Source organism: Carcharodon carcharias, chromosome 9 (assembly GCF_017639515.1).
Source record: "Carcharodon carcharias isolate sCarCar2 chromosome 9, sCarCar2.pri, whole genome shotgun sequence".
Classification (NCBI taxonomy): domain Eukaryota; kingdom Metazoa; phylum Chordata; class Chondrichthyes; order Lamniformes; family Lamnidae; genus Carcharodon; species Carcharodon carcharias.
Genome location: NC_054475.1, coordinates 98,715,954 through 98,736,115, shown reverse-complemented (window position 1 = coordinate 98,736,115; position 20,162 = coordinate 98,715,954). Strand labels below are relative to the sequence as shown.

Sequence of the window (20,162 nt, the reverse complement as noted above, 5' to 3'; positions counted from 1 at the left end):
TAAAACCTAGGTAAAGGGACAAGGCTAATTGCCCCATACACCAGTAAAGTTGAAATGAGTAAAATAAATTCGATACGTCAAGGAGTGGTCAGGTAATGCTAGGCTTGACCATTTAAAAAAACTGGAGAATGTATTAGGAAGAAAAGACTGAATGAGAGAAGGAATTGAAAGTCTTGAGACCCTGGGAAGGGAGTCAAAGTAAGGGACATTTTGTTGAGTTTCCCAGTAAGGATGCAAGAGGAAGAATGCAGTGGATGACTTATTTAGAGATTAGAAGAAACAATAGAACATATTCAGAAGTATGAATTACATGGCTAAATAACTCATTCAATCTGCTCTGGAACCACCATATTAATGCTATTTGTTTAGAAAATCTATTGAGCCAATAGCATTGGTATCTAAAAACGTATTGCTAAAGGACTGTAAAAATAAAGCCATAAGGTTGTCGGAAAACAATTAATGCAAGATTAAATTAAACAGCTTAAAATAGCAGTGTAAGCAATTTCTGGCAAATATGTGAAATATTGAATTATGGGAATCAATATAGTCTTTAGCGTTAAATTATGGGCTAGATTTTCGTAGAGGTTGGGTGACTCCAGATCCATTTAAAAATGGCGGGCAGGACCTAATTCTAGGATGCCCACCCCCATTCCCAATGTTGGCAATTTATGCCAGCACAGGATAAGGGTGTGGGTAGCGAGCCCACATCCTGCATTCTCTACCTGGCTGGCTCCATTGGGAGAAGCATATGCAGCTCCATCTTCCACTTATGCAGGCAACCCTCTATTTCTCATTTCAATATTTGTACTCCCATTCAATAACTCAAGTTACGTGCTTTAGCTAGTGCCTCCAAAGTGCTAATGTTGACTTAGGTCTGGATATAAAAGAGCCCCAGAACAGCCCTGTTCACCTGACTTTGATGTATCTCAGGAGTTTGAGCACAAAAACACCCCAAATATTTGTGTTGGCTTTCTGCATTTTGCTTGCAAGTTTCCTTGCAATTTTTTAAAACTTTTGTTCAGTGAGAGCTGCTTTACATATATGCTGAGAGCCTCACGACATCCAAGATATTTTGAATCCCCAAACATTTCAAATGACTGAACAGCAGGTATGAGCTATCCAATGGACATACCTCTGTATTCTATGAAAACAGAAGTGGAATAATAACAGCAGAGCCAACCAGGTACAAAAATGGGCCATCATGGCAGAAAAGAGCAGATATTCGTCCACATCCAGAGAATATTGAAGCAGTCTCATAACATTTGAGGAACTGTATCTGTAGAACACACTGTCCAAAGCCATAGGGCACCAGTATGAAATTTTAGAAGAAGACCTCAAACTTCAGTCAATTGCTGGCACAGCATTCATTATCTGTGCAGGTGAGTTTGCCATGGCCCTGAATTTTTATGGTTCCAGTTCCTTCCACTCAGACACAGGGGATCACTGTAATATTAACCAGAGAACTGTAAGGGCCTGCATTAGCTAGGTGACAGGTGCCCTAATCTGAAGGATACTTAACACCATCAATCATGGCATAGCCTCTGCAGAGCAGAGACAGCGCCATTCAATTGTGCAGACTCACTAGCTTCCCAAGGATGAGGTGGCCTGAAGGCAACAACTTGGAACCCATGACATACATCAATGGGAAAGCTTCTACTTGCTGTTTATGCAAATTGACTGTGATGCCCAGTGTTATAGAGTTGATCTTCCAGAGAACTTTTCTTAGTGGACACATTTAACTTTATTTACAAGATAGCAGCAGCAAATACATGTGTGCATCAAAATTCCATAACCACAGAAGAACTCTCTGTAGAGTTTCCCCATGCTGCTAACACATTGGTATACACAGATCATGTGATCTTACAACACAGGATTATTCTTAAAGCTACAATCCTACATTTATCAAAACCATAATTACTAAATTCCGCTCCCTTTTACTTTTCTGTACATTTTGTATTTACAAGAATATTTGTCTTATGACATTACAATATTTACACAAGTCATGAAATTACAAGTTCAGTCTTTCAGGTGGGTTCCTGATCTGTGTGGAACGTCGTAGGTCCACGACTTCCGATTCTTTTGTAGGAAACATTTTCTGGAACCGCATTGACATCAGGTACCTCATTAGGCACATGTAGTTCAGTGTCTTCCACTCCAACAGAGACATCGGGCATGTCTGTCCTTGGTTGAGCAGCTTCAACAGGAACCACTGGTTTAGTAATGGTTACAGATGGAGCATCATTTTGTTGGGGTATCTCCCTTCTTCTTAAATGATCCACATGCTTATGATGATCTGGCCCTCCACTTCCACGTGGTACGACAATAGTCCGGTCACTGATCTTACTTTACTTGGTATCCATTTTGGTCCTTCACAGAAATTCTTTACACATATTGCTGTCCAACAGTAAATTGTCGCTCATGACAATGCAAATCATGAGTCACTTTTTTTGGTTCCCTTGACTTTTCTCCACCTTCACCTCCAAATTGGGAAGCATTAGGCTTAGTCTTGTCTGAAGACAGCGCCTTTGTAAAAAGATAGAGGAATTATCAGAATTTCTTGGAAAACAAATGGTGCGAACTGGTACTTGTATCGATGGATTGACATGTGATTGACTGATGTTCGTGTATGATAATTCTGGCTATGTGTTGTTGTGCCATTGTATTCTCAGCAGTGGTAGCATGTTACTGGAGAGTTTTGAGCAATGTTGAATCCAACACAGTATGATTTTTTTTAAAGTCAGTGCCTTAACAGTAACTCTGCATCCTCTTTCTATGTGTCTTCTTTTTAACCACAGAATTTAGTCACAGCCTTTTTTTTTGACTTCACTGTTGGCCAGACTTCTCTCAGATGCAATTTCAACTTGTCTTAGTTCAGTAGTTGAACTAATCATGACTTCATTATTTACTCACATCTTGGAAAGCTCTTTTGCATTTAAAGCCTCTTTAGCTGCATTTATCTTATTCTTCAGCTCTTCTGTATCCTTCTTGTATCTGTTGGAAACTTGAACATTGCTGTGTCTTCTCTGCCAACTGGCTCTTCAGTTTGTTCAGGGAGGTAATAAATTCTTCCTGTTTCTCTTCATACTTTTTCAGAGGCACAAACTTTGACCTGAGGGATCCTTGTAGTGTGTGAAGGTCTTTCAACAGGTTTTCCTTTTCTTTACGATGCTCACTTGCTTCATCTTGAATTCTGTAATTCGGCAAAGTCTCCTTGGGTTTCTTCTGCTGTTCTTCCATATTGTTGTTTAAGACAGTCTTCATTTCTTCATGTTACTGAATGCTTACATACTCCTTTTTCATCCTGTTGTAGTCCTTGAACTCTCCAGTCTCTTTCTGAAGCACCTTGCCTGTTACTCTGGTGATACCTTTTACCTAGATTTCTTTGCCTGTGCACATTTTCAACTTGGCAGATGTTTGTTCCAAATTTAATTGTTGGTCACCTTTATTTAAATATCTGGAAGTGTGTTCTCCTATGACAGTGATAGGAGCACCTGTGTCTTCTTCCATTTTTAAGGGTTTACCATTCATTTGCACTGTGACAATAATTGGCTCTGTCTTCCTAACTTTTACGTTGAATAATGAATAAATGTCAGAATTGGTTGTTTCTGGCTCTTCTACACAATATACTTCATTGGACTTCATTTGTTGTCTGGGAGCTTGTTTAAATCTCACTTTGCAATGTCTCTAATATATGTCCACTTCCGTGACAAAAATAAAACTCTACTTTTTTAAATTGCCAATCGCTAGAAGAATGATTAATTCCACGTCGATAAAAATTAGTTTTTGACTTTGTTGCTAAGCTGTTTCCTCTCATTTTTTGGTTAGTAGGAGCTGTTTCCCGCTTTGCAGCAGAGTCCCGGCTTTTCACGCCACTTTCAGCTGTCCAATTAGGAGAACAGCACCATTTTGTGCCCCTTGAATTGCTTGTGAATCCCTTAAAGTGCTTTCTACTGCAAGCACTATTTCTAATGCTTTCTTAAAATCAAGATCCACTTCAGCCAGCAATCTTCGTTGAATAGCATCCACCTACATGCCACATACCAAATGATCCCTGAGCATATCATTCAGAGTTTCACCAAAATCACAATATTTCATTAGTTGTTTTAATTTTGCCAAGTAGTTAGGAATGGTCTCCCCCAGGGCTCTATTCCGTGAATTGAACCTGAATCTCTGCATTGTGACTGAGGGCTTGGGTTGAAAATGTCCCTTAACGAGGTCTACTAATTCACTGAAAGTCTTCGAATATGGGGCACTGGGGGCTGTCAAGCTTCGAATTAAACTGTAGGACTTGCTCCCACAAATAGTCAGGAGAATTGTTCTCCTCTTTTCCTGCCCCATGATTTAGTTGGTTTGAAAATAGAACACAAGACATTCTATACATTGAGATCAATCGTCTGTTGCTGGCTCAAAGAGATTGATCTACCAAACTGTGGAATTTTGGATGATTCTTTTCTTTTAATTAACTTAGATAGTCACAATTGCCGGCCGAGGTACAGCACCGAATCTGATTTATCCTCATCGCTAGTTTGTTATAGAGTTGATCTTCCAGACAACTTTTCTTGGTGGACACATTTAACTTAATTTACAAGACAGCAGCAGCAACTACATGTGTGCATCAAAACTCCATAACTAAAGAAGAACTCTCTCTAGAAGCTCCCGCGCTGTTAACACATTGGTTTACACAGATCATGTGATCTTACAACACAAGATTATTCTTAAAGCCACAGTCCTACATTTATCAAAGCTATGGGCAGAACTTTATGGCCCACCCCGATCGGGAGGAAAATAGTACGCGATGATGTTGGACTAGCGTCCTGACGTTATCGCGTACTCATGCGATATTTCGCTTGGTGGGTGCTCGTGAGAGTTGGCAGCGTACCTGCTGTCAAGGGGCCTATTAAGGCCATTAAACAAGCAATTGATTTGTATTTTTCACTGCCTGTCCAATCTTATGTTTGGCCGGTGGGCAAATAGGCCAGGTGGCCTTTGCATTTCTTAGGAAACCTCATCCACAGGCAGGATGAGGTTCCCAAATGTAATTAAAAAGAAATAAATTTTTTTAAATGTCATTTTTAATATGTACCTGTTCATATGACTGAGACACATGTGGGGACATGTTTCCCTTATTTTTAAAATTTTATTTTTCATTGTAAAATTCTTCAGCTCTCTGAGGCCACTCTGTGCCTTCAGGGAGCTTTCAGTGTGTGCTCCCCCACACATGCACAGGCTTTAGTGCTCATGCTCCTCCCATCCCCAGTGCTGAGTTCATGTTCATTGGCCAGTTAGCGTGAAACCGTGGTTGGGGCCCGATCGCAATCGGTGGTCCGTTTTGCAGCCGCTCCGGGGCCTGCCTGCCACATGAATGGAAAATCCTGCCCTATAATTTCTACATCCAACAAATGGGAAGTTGCCAAAGTGCATTCATTCCGCAGCTTTCAGCTATCATAGTTATTTAGTGAGAGGAGCTGAATTGAGGGATGAGTCCTGGGAAGAAGTCCCATTTGCTGATTCCATTCAGTGTGACCACAGAGGATCATTGCAATCGAATCCATGCAGCAACCTGGCAAGTATTGGAGAGGATCATATTCAGATGACTGAACAAGTCGGGGAAGTTACCTGAATTGCACAACAGGAATAAGTTGTGCATGCTTGTATGTTGCAGGGTCATAGAGATGCTCAAGTAGACTGTACTAAATGTCAGGTCTTGATATACTGTACTGCTGTCTCAGTGACAGTCCTGTATGCACCATATACCTCTGTCTCAATGATGATCCTGCTTACATCATATAATGTTGTCTCAGTTTTGTAGACATTGCTTACTCCCCTAACAGCAAAGTATGGAATTTCTAGGAACAATCTCCCCGCATCAGTAGTAATTTGTAATTCTGTTATGTGCTTTGCACGAATCTCAATTAGTCAGCGAAGTCATGCCCTTCCCAGTTTCATAATAGCATCCAGTATATGATTTGTTTTACTTTATTTAAATATCACAAGATTTTGAAAGAATAAACTTTAATAGAATTCCACTAGCTAATATAAAAACAAATAATATTTTTAGAAACCTATACAGTTTTATGTAAACATTTGTTTTATGATGATAAATCTGATGGAAGTTTATTTGGGATTCCATTGCTGAGTGTGTTCAATATAATTGTTATAACCCCATTGCAGACCACATCTTTTTTGTATCAAACAGGAGACCTGGACAGTGGTTGGCATTAGAGGAGGTGTACTTTGGTAAGATAGTAAAATAGGGGGAAATTGGAAGAAAGAAAGAAAAATAAGGCTTTCAGGGTTGTCTGCTGTCACTAGTTTCTTCTTTGTGACAAGGAAATCGAGGAGAGTTGAAGACCTAGAAGGATAATGTTTAAAAACCATTGACCTGACAATGAATTCAGCATTAATAAATTCCATTTTTAACAAAGCACAAATATTCTTCTTGCTATTATCCACTAGTTCTACTTATTGTACATGCAAATGTTAAGAAATGCCAGAATACTAAAGTATAAAATAGTTAAAATATGGGTGTTTACTTTTGTAGAAGTAGCAAGCAATACAATACCCAGTCCTGTAAAGTGCTGAGACTTCAATCAAATTCTATGGTCATATTCTTGAACCTCGAGGGCTCAATGTGATGTAACATCTAAACTGCACAATTGCTTTGATGGCATAAAATCGAATATATGCAGGCATTGACACATGATAGTAAAGGAAATCAGCATACCTGTGTGGGTCCTTTGATGGGCTTTCAAGTGAGAACTCTTGGTGTAAACTTTGGTGCAGCCTGCAAAAAAATACATTACTATGACATCCTGTTTCAAATGTGGTTTTGGTCATTTCAGATTTATAATTATACCCCCTTGCTGAAAAAAAAAATCTGCTAAACTTACTAATTCCCCAGCCAGAACACTAAATTGTCAACCTAAGGAGTTCCACTCAGAAGGAAGCTGCTGAGCTACTTTGAGAATCAATCACTTTAAGTACTAGAAGTAGTAACTATCATTATTAGATCATTAAACAACTGTACAAGCGTTCGGTCTAGTATTTTTCTCTTTAGTCAGAATCTCTTTCTTCATGTACACTTCATAAACCAGGCATCAGACTTGGTTGCAGGTATTAAACATTCTTCAGAAAAACGAGAAATAAAGCCAGTCATTGATATGCAGCACTAAATTGATAAATAATTACAATTGCTCACTGATTTCAGTAGTTTTTAAATAGCTACAATTACCTGGATTTACCAGATTAATGGTACAGGCCAGGTTAACAGTTGAACATCACAAACATTTTCCAGATACAAGACCACCTCTGACCAATGTCACAGGAGGTTCGCTGCTACACATAGGGGAGAATTTTTGGCTTGGCGAATGGGGGTGGGGCCCGCTTGCCGAGGCATAAAATGACGTGGGGTGGCGTCGGGCCTGCAAGCCCGCTGAACTGTCAAAGGCCTGTTAAGGCCATTAATTAACTAGTTAAGGCTATTGAGAAAGCTGTCCATCCAACCTTAAGGTTGGCGGGCAGGCAAAGAGCCCAGGGGGCCTTCGTATTTTTCATGGAACCTCATCCACAGGCGGTATGAGGTTTCATGAAGGGTTTATTAAATACATTTTTTCATTAAAGTTCATTGGCATGTCCCAGCTCATGTGACGCATGCCTGGAAGCGCTGTGCACTCCCGCACAGGGAGTGCACAGCGCTTCCAGGCATGCGTCATGCTGGGTGGGCCTTAATTGGTCCGCTCATGTAAAATGGCGGCACGGACCCAATTGGGGGCGCCGATCGGGTCCACGCCCTCCCACGCCCGCCCCCGCACAACCCCTCCGCAACAGGGGGAAAATTCTCTCCATAATATAATTTACAAGATATTGGAACAAGTTATCTAGCCGCCTCATCCAAATCCTGCAGACTTGTCTGCATATGTGTCCGTTGCAAAGCGCAAACATAGAGGATGCGAATCTACCACTCGGCTGCCACAAGTTTTGATGGAATAACTGCAGAAGGTTCGTAACTGGTGTTTACACCCTTTTTCCAAAGTTTCTGTGGCTCTTCATCCAAAGTCATAGCGGATGAAGAGGTGAACCCCATATGGAGATTCAATCCCAGACTGATTCTCAAAACATTGTGAGGTAATTATGAAATGGCAGAGTTGGCTTTTTATTTTCTGAATTCAGACTCAAAACATCACACAGGAGACAAATGACATTATTGCAATGAGTCAGTTTGGATTTTTAAGACCAAATGACCTAATGATTTAACTATCCAAAACTTGTGTATATAAAAATGGAGGAGCAGGTAAGTTGACTACTTGAAAAGTTCATCAAATTTTTCTGCAGAGAGAACTGCATGTGTACTGGCAAGCAGATTGATGTCTTGATCACCTGTAGAATTGCAACCATTTCCATAAGACTTGACATTACATCTGGTTCATGATAAAAAGCCCTCAATAATGTAAAACTGAGCTACATAGACCAAGAAGATTGCAGATACATTCACTAGTCTCAACATTTACCTGATCTCAGTTAGAATAGAAGCACGGCTGGTACAATTGACTTCACTGCTCCTGCCCAGGAAGCTGATAAAGCAAAAATCACAGTTGATTCTTGCTCTTTTCTGATTTTTTTTTAAGTATTATTATTCATTCTTGTGATGTGAGCATCATTGACAAGGCCCGCATTTATTGCTCATCCCCAGTTGCTTTTGAGATGATCCCCTGCTAGAAAGTACAGTTTGGCATTGGTTTAGGCTAAGTTATGATGCCTTCTATGTTGGAATAGATTTCCAAAGCTTGCCGTTTAAGTTTATATATGAAGAATGGCCAGTGGAGAAAGGTACAGAAGAACACGTCTCAGCATGAATTAATGTTTTAATAGAGGAGGAGGAGGGGGCAGCAGCCAAAGAATATGAAAAAGACATGACATTGAATTTAAAATTATAGTAATTACCCTTGATTATATCACCTAGATTATATATTAAAAAGTTTTAATACACCAAGCTCTCATACCTGGGAAATCACAATGATGAATGCGTCGTTTCTCCAACTCAGGGTTGTTACGTCGACTGTATTTTGTTGTCTGGAAGCCAGGCTGACAGGGTTGCAAGCTGGTCTGAAGGCTATGCATCTGTGGGTGATGAACTATCTTTGATGCTACTGATGCAGCATATGATGGAGGTGGCGAGAGTGTATTGATAAGGTCAGGCTGGTTTTCTGGGCTACCAGGTTGGGAGTTTGGTGGTGAGGGTGGCAGGTATGAGGTTTGCTGCTGATAAAACTGAGCTGGCACAACAAAGTTGTTTGGTGTCGATACAGCAGGCTGGAAGTGTTTAATTGCAGACTGGGTAGCTAGGCTGGTTGCTCCAGCCATGCCTGTTGACATGGTAACACTGTTACAACTGTGAATAACTGTAGTGTTGCCAAGTGACTGGGTAGAGCTCAAAGGCATGTTGACAACATCTGCATTGATTGGCATCTGATACAGTTGGGGTTGATGCGAACTGACGGGCAGTTGTAGCTCAGGGGAAGAGGCTTCTTGCTTGATGAAGATATTATTCACAGGAACTGACTGTGGCACACTGAACACACTGGTGAATTCAGGCAGGGCATTCGTCGTGGTGGACGTGCAGGACTGGGTGAAATTAGTGACCGGCTCTGTCTTGACTTGTGGGAGAGCTTGCTTTGTTGGTCTGTAAAGGCCTGTTCTCAAGTGGGTGATATCAGGCAGGATCAGGTTGATATTCAGACTGTATGGTGATGTTATCTGCTCCTCAAAAAACTCATCTACCACTGATGCACTCTCTCTTCTGTATTTTTTCTGGTCCAGAACTGTTGGAGCTGATGGAATCAGTGGGGCGAGATACTTGTCCATTTCTGATCTTACCTTTTTTTAAAGAAAATGAATACACGCATTTGTTTTGGGTACATTGTCAAATAATTAAAGGATGCCAACTTTGCTAAGGCTTTGAGTTTCATTATACTATAACAACAAAATATTAAAATATTTTTGTATTTGATTTTCAATTGACTATTTAACATACATTAATGCTAATGAACATCAATGATTTTTAAAGATGTCCTAAAATAGAAAGCCAGTCTCTTATTCCCTTTTGTCATAGTGCACTCAAATTGCACCTTTGATAGATTAACCAATGCCTAGTCCCTATTGTAAACAAAGACCTTCTTAAGACAGTTTAAAGCAGTGCAATGCAACATAGTTTCCTAACAGGAGAGGCTGGTTATTACTTGCAGAAAGCATTAGCTGATATTTGCATGGGAGTTACACCACAACTTGGAGGCACTGGTGATAAGCTCCATAAAAAAAGTTATTTTCCTAATGAATCAAATGGCAACTATTAAGGTGGTCTCTCCACTGCATTTATTCATTTATTGAAAGTCTTGTTCTAGGTTTTTAAAAAGGCTTCCCCCGTTTCCCACTTTAAAGAACTCTGTGGCATGTAGTTTCCATGACTGAAAGCAAAAAGACAAGTTATTTCCAGGCCTGCTGCTTTGAAACAAGCAGTTGGGTGAAAGTTGCATTTTATTCTGTCAATAATATCTGCTCAATGCCATGACATCAGAAATTCACTAAGAGGGCATTCAAGGACATACGCTGTTAGCTTATCACTCGAGGTCACAGTAGGACCCATGCTCCTACATTGCCATAAAGTTAACCATCAGAGCGATTATCACTTTATGTTGAAGAATATCAGCACTTTTCATTTTACCTGATTACTTCTCAATCTAAGCACCTTTAGATCATTCTACATTAAATTTAGATATTTGACTTTTCAATGACACTGACAGTCCAGGTAAGTAGTACAAAAGGTACTATTGCTTAGGTATGCTGCTATAATTCTTTATGACACCATGAAACCTGACATTAGACTGGTTTCAGGGGCATTTTCATCATAAAAATGGCATAGTATCCATCTATATATTACCCAGATCGCATTTAACTGCAGCAGCCAAAGTCTGTGTGGGGGTGTTTACTGACTGTAATCTGTGTATTGCTTGACTAATTCAAGATTGTGGTTCCAGAAAAGAATATATTAGATATTCTCCTAATCAGAGTGACTTCATATTTCAAAACCATAACTGTCAAGACAAGATTTCCTGTATTTTTTCTAATAGCTTCTGTACGATGGGAGTAATTAACAATTTCATGGCAATATTTCTTGGATCTCATTCAGTTTTTCCAGCCTTAACTAACAACTACATAGAAGGGAGTTTAAGGTCATCGGGTGGTCGTACCAGGAGTCCACAGCTACTCTGCCATACCAGGAATACCTCTATAAATAATGAGCGTACTCTACTGAATAAGAGCGATTGAAAGCTGTACATTTTCCAACAAACTCTGCCCAGATCTTTTAATACTCATTAATACTCCTTCAGCTTTTCTCCTTTCTTTTCCTGGGAAGAAATAATTGTCCCCTCTTAAGTAATCTTCCCATTGTGGTTCATATTCACACTTCAGCCTATGCTGCACAATAAAATTGTCAAAGTAGTCAAGAAGCACAAAGACCATCAGCACTCTCATTTCTATCACATGGTTCAAGCTGTTCATTTGAGTTCTGCTGCTTAATATTATTATGTGAAGTGCATAGTATTTCAAATATTTTCAATTTCCATAGTGTGCTTTTTGCAGTAACCTGTTGGAAATTTTTTTTGATTGTTCTATTCTTATACTGGCATCATTCAACCTATCATTTGCTACCTGATCTTGCCCAATGACAGCACTGAAGTCAGGAGGTTGTGGTTTCAAGATCCACTCCAGAGACTTGAGCAGAAACTCTAAGCTGACACACTAGTGTAGATACTGACGGAGTGCTGTACTGTTGGGGATGTTGTATTTTGTATGAAGTGTTAGAACAAGGTCCCTCTGCCCTCTCAGGTGGATATAAAAGGTTTCATGGTACTATTTCAAAAAAAGAGCTGGGGAGTTCTCCCTGGCCAATATTTATCACTCAAATAATATAAAAACAGATCATCTTCTTAACTGTCATATTTCCTGCATTACAACAATAATAATTTATATTTATATAATACCTTTAACATAATAAAACACCCCAAGGTATTTTACAGAACCATTTTAAAACAAAATATAACACTGAACCACATTAGTTCAGATGACCAAAAGCTTGATCAGAGAGGTAGGTTTTAAGGAGCCCCTTAAAGGAGGAACAAGAGGTAGGAAGGAAGCACAGAGGTTTAGGGAGGGAATTCCAGAGATTAGCACCGAGGCAACTGTATGGCTACTTTCAAATATGTTGTTCTGGGAAAGATGGGCATGAATTTAGGAGGCAACAATATGTTCAAGGACTTTGGAGAGGAAAGGGTGGTTGGAGTTGGGGCTGTAGCTTGCAAGGACAGTGGGGTCAAGGGTAGGTATTTTGGGGGGTGATGACAGTTGATTTAAAGGAGAAAGGGGCAACACCTGAAGGGAGAGAACCATTGAAAATATCAGCTAACGCAGGGGCCAGGAGGGGATGTTGGATGGTCAGCACTGGTTGCTCTTTAATTCTTCATTTGGGCATCTTGAGATCATGAAAGGTGCTAAATAAATACAAGTTGTTTCTTTTTAGAGGTTTCCACATATAGATAATAACTAGCTGTTAAACATTGTTTTGCCAGAATAGTATTGGGCGTGTCTTTAGAAATGGTTGAAGCCTTGATTTTTTTTTTAGCCACTAGTTCGAATAAATATGTTTCAAAAGCTCTTTTCTACTACCGACTGTCTCAACATGTCATCATCATAGAATGGTTGCAAGAGCTCTGCAACAGCGACTCAGTGAGTCCCACTCTCCTGCCTTTTCCCCATAGCCCTGCAAATGTTTTCTCTTCAGATAATGAACCATTACCTTGTTGAAAGCCATGATTGAATTTGCCTCCACCACACTCTCAGGCAGTGCATTCCTGATCCTAAACACTTGCTACGTAACAACATTTTTTCTTCATGATGCCTTTATATATGAAATTAAATTTTCACACTAATCTCCCTCATAGTCATTTATTTTCCTCTCCCACCAACTCTATTTAAATAAATTTGTCAGTCACCATATTTAAATAAATATCTTGCAGTAATACCATCTCAAAAGAAGATTCACATTATATTCATAAATCATAAATTAGCTCCATTGTCCAAGATGCTATAGCCCTCTGTGTCATTGTTGCCTTATAATTCATTCCTAGGTTCACATTGTTTTCTTACCTTGTGCTAAATCTATGTGCATCAAGGTTATTGTTTTTACATCTTCACATTCTTCTCATGAAGTTGTGGAAGGATTTGCAGACTGATAAATAGTCTGACAGGTTGCAACATAAGTGCTCCTTCTGTGGTCAAAACCACCTTTATATCAGCTGATAGGGTGGTTAGTACTATACAGGAAGAGACTTCATGTACTCCCACAACCCATATAATGATGCAGGGGACACTACACAAGCAGATCCAGGAATGTCTGAAGCCTATACCTTCTAACTCGAGAATTAGGAATTAGGCCTGAATTTTTCGGATGGCAGGGTCTCCCTTACTGCCATCCAAACAGTCGGTGGGGAATACACTCAAAGTGTCTTGCAGCCATTTCATGCTCAAATGAGTGTTAAGTGACTGCAGGCAGGACTTCCTCCCCTCACTTAGGAGGAATTTCCACTTTAGAGAGCTGCCGGCTAACTTTTCAGTCCCTGCAGTGACAAGAGCTGCAGTGGACTGAAGAGGAAGTGAACCAACTTGCCTCAGCCTAAGTCCTGGGACCAGAGGACAAGGTAAGTTTAAGGGATCCCAGGGCGGAGAGGGTAGGGAAGGCTGGGGGGACAGCGGGGGATGTACAAAGGGGGCCATTGGTGTCTCAGGGAAAGGTTGTTGTGGGAGGACGGTCCAGTAGCCTTTGGACCTTAAGGAGTGGGGAGAGGGCTTCTGATGTAGGTGCCCCCCCTGCTTCCGGCCCGAGAGCTAGACCCCTTCTTTATCAAGCTTCCTGCATGCTAGATAAGCCTAAAAATTGAGGTTGGGTGGGAAACAGCCCTTAAGTAGCCAATAATTGGCCGCTTAAGGGCTTCAATTGGGGCAAGGGTGGGCTTCCAGTCCGAGGCCTTGTCTGCCCCAGCATAAAATCTCTGCATGGTCGGGGTGGGCGGGAACCCAGAGGGAATCCCGTTCCTTCAATTTTGTGCACCCCACGCCTAAAAACCCACGGGTGGGGAAGAGTGAAATTCTGGCCAAAGGCTTGCTCTGCTCAGTCTCTATATTTCTAGATTAGAACCTACTCTCCATTATAGACTGGATGAAAATACTCTGAGTATTATACATAGGAGCACTGTAGACCAGATCACAGATGTCTGTTATGGACTGGATCATCATGCTTTGCATTATGTGTGAGATCATTATCTTTCGAATACTAGTCCAAATTATAGCCTTCTTCATTATAGATTAAAGCATTACACTCTGTGATATTGATCAGATCATAACTTTGTATTGGTCATAGATTGGAGCTTTGATGAAACAAAAATATAGTGAAACAAGTGGCTCCGGTTATCTGTTCTTAGTTCTAGACAGCTTTCTTACTGCTCAATATTTCAAGAATCTACAATGGCAAGACATAGCATGCATGCATCAATCAAATTAGATCTCAGACTAAGAGTTTCAGACATATTTAACATTATTTCCGTATTATTTTAAAAAATTGTATTGGAGTTGATTCATTCACTCTACAGAGATTCTGCACATGGGAAAATGGACAGCAAAAACCTGATCTGGAAGCACTGAATGAGATCTGCCCTTCCACACAACTGCAGCAGGACTCCATTAGATAGCACACAACATCATAAAATATATCTCATTTTTTGAACTCAACAACTCCCATAAGATTCAAGCTGTTAAATGTGTGTCACAATGAAGTGCCCATTTGATGCCAATAGATTTTCTGAGATGCTTAGGGAGAAATCTGATCAAATAATTCATTTTTCTCTTACGTTTAATCAACTCATGAAGAAAGCAATAAATGAGGAATTCATAAACTATCTATTGCTGTCCTCCCAGGGAAAGGATAATGAATGGGCAATTGTGTTTTGCTGCAGTCAACGATCATTGAGTGTACTTAAGAACATATCACAAAAAGCATTAAGTACACAATGATATAGCTTAACAACCAGACATCTGTTCATGAAATTGGTTCCTGTTGGTATGTAATGGAAAATAGCACAGGAACTGCAGAGATATGCACACAATCAACAAACCTTTATCACTATTGACATATACATTTCTCATTTTTAAGTACTTATCAGGTTATTTGCTTTTTAACAAAAATTAACTGCAAAAATCCAATCAGAACTTGCATTAGTTATTTGAGAACTGGTTATATCAGTTATAATTCCTGAATGTTTTCTTTATTAGAATCTTCCAAACGTTAGAAGTTGTATTCTTTTGCTACCCCTGAGCTACCAGTATTTTTACGATGACACAAGTTAACACTGGCCTTGGTCCTATCCCCTCTTCAAACTTATAACACTTCATATTCAGGTCCCTCTTATCCACTTGTATACCATTTCATCTGTGTGCTGAGCACGAGTTTTTGCATTGTAAACATTTTCTAAATGAATGTAATTAAAACTTATGTAAAATGAAAAATGTAAACTTACTTGACTTGGAGAAGATGTAGTTTGTAACAATTGCAGTAAATGTGATTTCAGTAAACCTGATGATTTAATGGTATCTTCTCCTAGAAATATGTTGGCCTAGACAAACAAAATATTAAAGAATATTTAAATGCAAGTTTTATTTTCTACATAACATCACAATAAGCTTTTGTCTGAGGAGTTTTCCTCCTGCAATCCAATCATTGACCTCCTCAGGGCATATGCAAGAAACAGGCAGCTCCTAATTCATAACCAATACTCTGGTTAAGAAGCATGCAACTGGGATTCAGTGAGGAGATTCTCTCCCTTTAACTTCGCATGTCTCTCTCCTTCCCCAGCCCCCCACCTTTCCCTCCTTTTCTGTATATCTCAGATTAATAATTAAGGAGAACATTCAATGTTTGGAGGCCCTCACCATGCATGTCAATGATCTGACTCACAAAGGCGATGTAATGCTTTCAACATCCTGCTTTGAAACCTGGACAATTCCAATTACAGAACCATAGATATTTATAGCATAGAAGGAGGTAATTTGCCCATTGTGCCTGTGCTAGCTCTCAGTTACAGCAAGACAAAATGAAAGCTACAAACCTATTTCCTTCCTCCTACACATAGCTTGGTATTTACTCTGCTTCAAATAATTATCTACTTTTTCCTTAAAAGACGCAATAGCTTGTGTTTCAACAACCACCGCCTGCACACCCCCCTCCCCACAACCTTTTTCTTTCTTTGTCCCTTCATGGAATGTGGGCATCACATCTACATCACGACAAGCCCAGCATTTGTTGCCCATCCCTAATTGCCCTTGAACTGACTGGCTTGCTGGGCCATTTCAGAAGGCAGTTAAGAGTCAACCTCATTGCTGAGGATCTGGAGTCACATGTAGGCCAGACCAGGTAAGGATGACAGATTTCCTTCCCTAAAGGACATTAGTGAACCAGATGGCTTTTCCTGACAATCAATGATAGTTTCATGGTCATCATTACTGAGACTAGCTTCCAATCCCAGATTTATTAATGGAATTAAATTCCACCAGCTTCATAGTGGGATTTGAACTTGTGACCCAGAACGTTAGCCTGGGCCTCTGGATTTACTAGTCCAGTGACATTACTGCCACACAACCATCTCCAATAATCTTTTCATCTTCACTCAATCAAAATTTTTCATCATTTTAAAAACCTCAATAAAATCTCCTATTTTCTCCACTCCAGGGGCAGTCAATCCTGTTGAATGTCAGGGTTTATGACCATTTTCAAAGTGATAAGGAATTTTAGGGTCTGAGGTTGTGCAGCTGTGCCAGGAATGTATCTCCACCATGTTTCAGAATTTCAGCTGGGATTCCATTTGCTTCAGAGCTTTATTGTTTTTCAGCTGTCAAATGGCTTTTTGAACTTTTCTCTGGGCCAGGGTAGCACTGAGGCCAAGCCGGATGGGGTATTGACCTGACTAGTAATAGGTAGTAGAACACTTCTGCAGCTTTGTATCTAATGCTTGCAGTCTAATTTTCATCCTTTGTAAATGGTCCATCGACTTTGACCCTCCGAGCTGAATCAATCCTTGAGGTAAATATGAGGGTGATTACCCTCAAGTTTCCACCAATTGTCTCTGTATTTGATTTTCAGGAGGCAAGAGAGATGGTTTGGTTATGACTCTTGCCTCATTGTAGCTGTCCCCCTTTCTTCCCACAGGAAGATTCTACAGCCTTCAATTGGAAGATTGAGAGCTGAGCTAGGCAGGACTCAAAACCTATGTTTACAATAACACTCTATGATTCTAAGTGTTTGTGCACTAACTCTTTGCTAATTTAATTTCACTGGTAAATGAGATATTATGAGTATCTAACAATGTTTATGTAATAACATATCCTATTTTGCCTTGTATTCTTATAATGCGCAACACATGTTCCCAACAAACTCTACAATGGACCTGATGGAAGAGCCCCATAAAGACTGCAATGTTAACAGCCATGAGGTGATATAGAGGAGTTACTGGAGGAGACCAACCTCCACCTTTCTTCCCTTTCAAATGGTGAAAGGAAAATTCTATCTTGCCTTCAGTGACTTACCATTGAACTGATCTTTTGAATGTTGGTAATGACTTTTAGAAAGATGGACCTTTGAATTTCCCTCATCCCTTGTTCTTTATTTTATTCATTGTAGATATCATGCAAGCCATTTCAATCACAGCAGAAATTATAGCAGGAATATTGATGTAAAGGTATTCATAGAACATTGCATTCTATTTATTGCTAGAACACACAAGGTTTGGATGAAGATCCATTTGATCTCATTCTTCCAGAAGGTCATGACTACCTATTTTTCATTACAGATTTAATGACCACTTAACCAAGACAGGACTTTAGTGCATGCCTAGATTCTACATGCAAGATCTGAAGTCTGAAGCCACAGTATTTTAACCTAAGGGTGCACTACCAATCGAGATATGGTGACATCCTAGGGAAGATTATCCACTGGAGTTATGCTTGTTCTCCAGTGTAGGCATTCTGCCATCTCCATGGACAGTGGCACTACTGCGATTTTTTGTCAACAGATGTAGAACTTTGAATATACCTGCTCTATTGAAGGTGGCTCTAGTCAGATTGCATACTAATAATGGAAAATTGCCATTTAAGATATCTCCTATCATTAAAACCATAGTAATACCAGAGAGTTGGAATGCTGGTACATTCTTTTTGTATTATGTTGCTGTGGTAAGTGTAGCGTAATTGATTACAATTCCTCTGCCCAGGAAATGTGCATTTTTGAAATCTGCTGTCCTTACCTGGTCTGGCCTACATGGGACTCCAGATCCACTATAATGTGCCTGCAGTGCTAACTGGATGAGGAAGAGTGGCTGACTCTTAAATACCCTCTGAACAAGGGCAATTAGAGATGGGCAATAACTGCTGGCCTAGCCAGCTACGCCCACATCCCATGAATGAATAAAAAAGTAATAATTTCTTTAACTGCCCTGAGAACATTCAAAAACAAAGTCTGCAATGCCTGAAGCCAGGACCAGTAATGTTTCTCCCTCTTCCTGGGTGGTCTCCGCACTGCAGGTGGGAATCCCACTGGGAGCATGCCAAAACTATTCAAATAAGGCTGACAATTCTGAGTCCATGGGTAGAATTTTGGGTTCTGGTGTAGGGGATCCTGACTTTGGGGTCAATGAGGGTCGTGTGGGGAGGCCATCCAGCTTGGAAGAAGCTGCAGCCTGTCATTTTAGGTAAGAGAGAGAGGGCACCTCCATCTTGAGAGACACTCAGCATCTTTTAAAACTTTTAAATTAAAAAAAAAATGGCCACCACTGTCATGCTACAAATTTAACACTGCTATTCAAGAAAGGGGGGAGAGAGAAAAGGAACTACAGGGCAGTTAGCCTGACATCAGTCATTAAGAAAGTGTTGGAATCTACTATTAAGGAAGTCTTAACAATGCATTTAGAAAATCATAGTATAATCAGACAGTCAACATGGTTTTATGAAAGGGAATTAGTATTTGACAAATTTATTAGAGTTTTTTTTGAAGATGTAACTAATAGGGTAGATAAAGGGGAACTGGTAGATGTAGTATACCTGGATTTCCAAAAGACATTCAATAAGGTGTCACACAAAAGGTTAATTTGCAAGATAAGGGCTAGTGGAGTTGGAGATAATATATTAGCATGGGTAGAGAATTGGTTAATGGTCAGGAAGCAAAGAGTAGGCATAAATGGGGCTTTTTCAAGTTGACAGGTTATGACCGGTGGAGTGCTGCAAGGATCAGGGTTGGGGCCTCAACTATTCAAAATTTATGTTATTGAATTAGGCACAGAGATAGAGAATAATGCACCTAAGTTTGCTGACAACACAAAATTAGGTGGAAATGTAAGCTATGAGGAGGACACAGTCTGTAAAGAGGTATGGACAGTGAGTGGGCAACAAGCTGGCAAATGGAGCATAAAGTGGGGAAGTGTGAAGTTATTCCCTTTGGACATAAAAATAGAAAAGCAAAATGTTTTTTAAATGGCATAAAACTTGTAAATGTTGATGTTCAGAGAGACTTGAGTGTACTCATACAAGGAACACAGAAAGTTAGCATGCAGGCACAATAAGCAATTAGGAAATTAAATGGCATGTGGCTTTTATTGCAAAGAAATCAGAGTGAAGGAAATCTTGCACAATCCTACAGGGATTTGGTGAGATCACACCTGGAGTAGTGTGTGCAGTTTTGCTCTCCATATTTAAAGATATACTTGCACTGGAGGCAGTACAGCGAAGGTTCGCTAGATGGTTCCTGGGATGAGAAAGTTATCCTATGAGGAGCGGCTGAGTAAATTAGGCCTATATTCTGTGGAGTTTAGAAGTATGAGTGATGATCTTATTAAAACATATAAGATTCTGTACCTGGTTGAGGAATCCAGAACATGAGGGCACAGTCTTATGATAAGGAGTTGATCATTTAGGACTGAGATGAGAAATTTCTTCACTCAAAAGATTAAGAATCTTTGGAATTCTCTACTGTGGAGTTGTGGATGCTCCATCATTGAATATATTTAAGGGTG

The 20,162-nt window shown here is 39.9% G+C and overlaps 1 protein-coding gene across 1 annotated transcript in view; it reads right to left on the bottom strand.

The window, feature by feature from the left end:
* Nucleotides 1–20,162, bottom strand: part of klf5l (Kruppel-like factor 5 like) — an 81,469-nt gene that overhangs the window by 45,795 nt on the left and 15,512 nt on the right. Inside the window, exons 2-4 of the mRNA XM_041196048.1 lie at nucleotides 15,624–15,719; nucleotides 9,000–9,873; nucleotides 6,725–6,784 (exon numbers count right to left, since the gene is read on the bottom strand). Of these exons, the coding sequence (XP_041051982.1) occupies nucleotides 6,725–6,784; nucleotides 9,000–9,873; nucleotides 15,624–15,719 (1,030 nt within the window). The remainder of the gene's footprint in view (nucleotides 1–6,724; nucleotides 6,785–8,999; nucleotides 9,874–15,623; nucleotides 15,720–20,162) is intronic.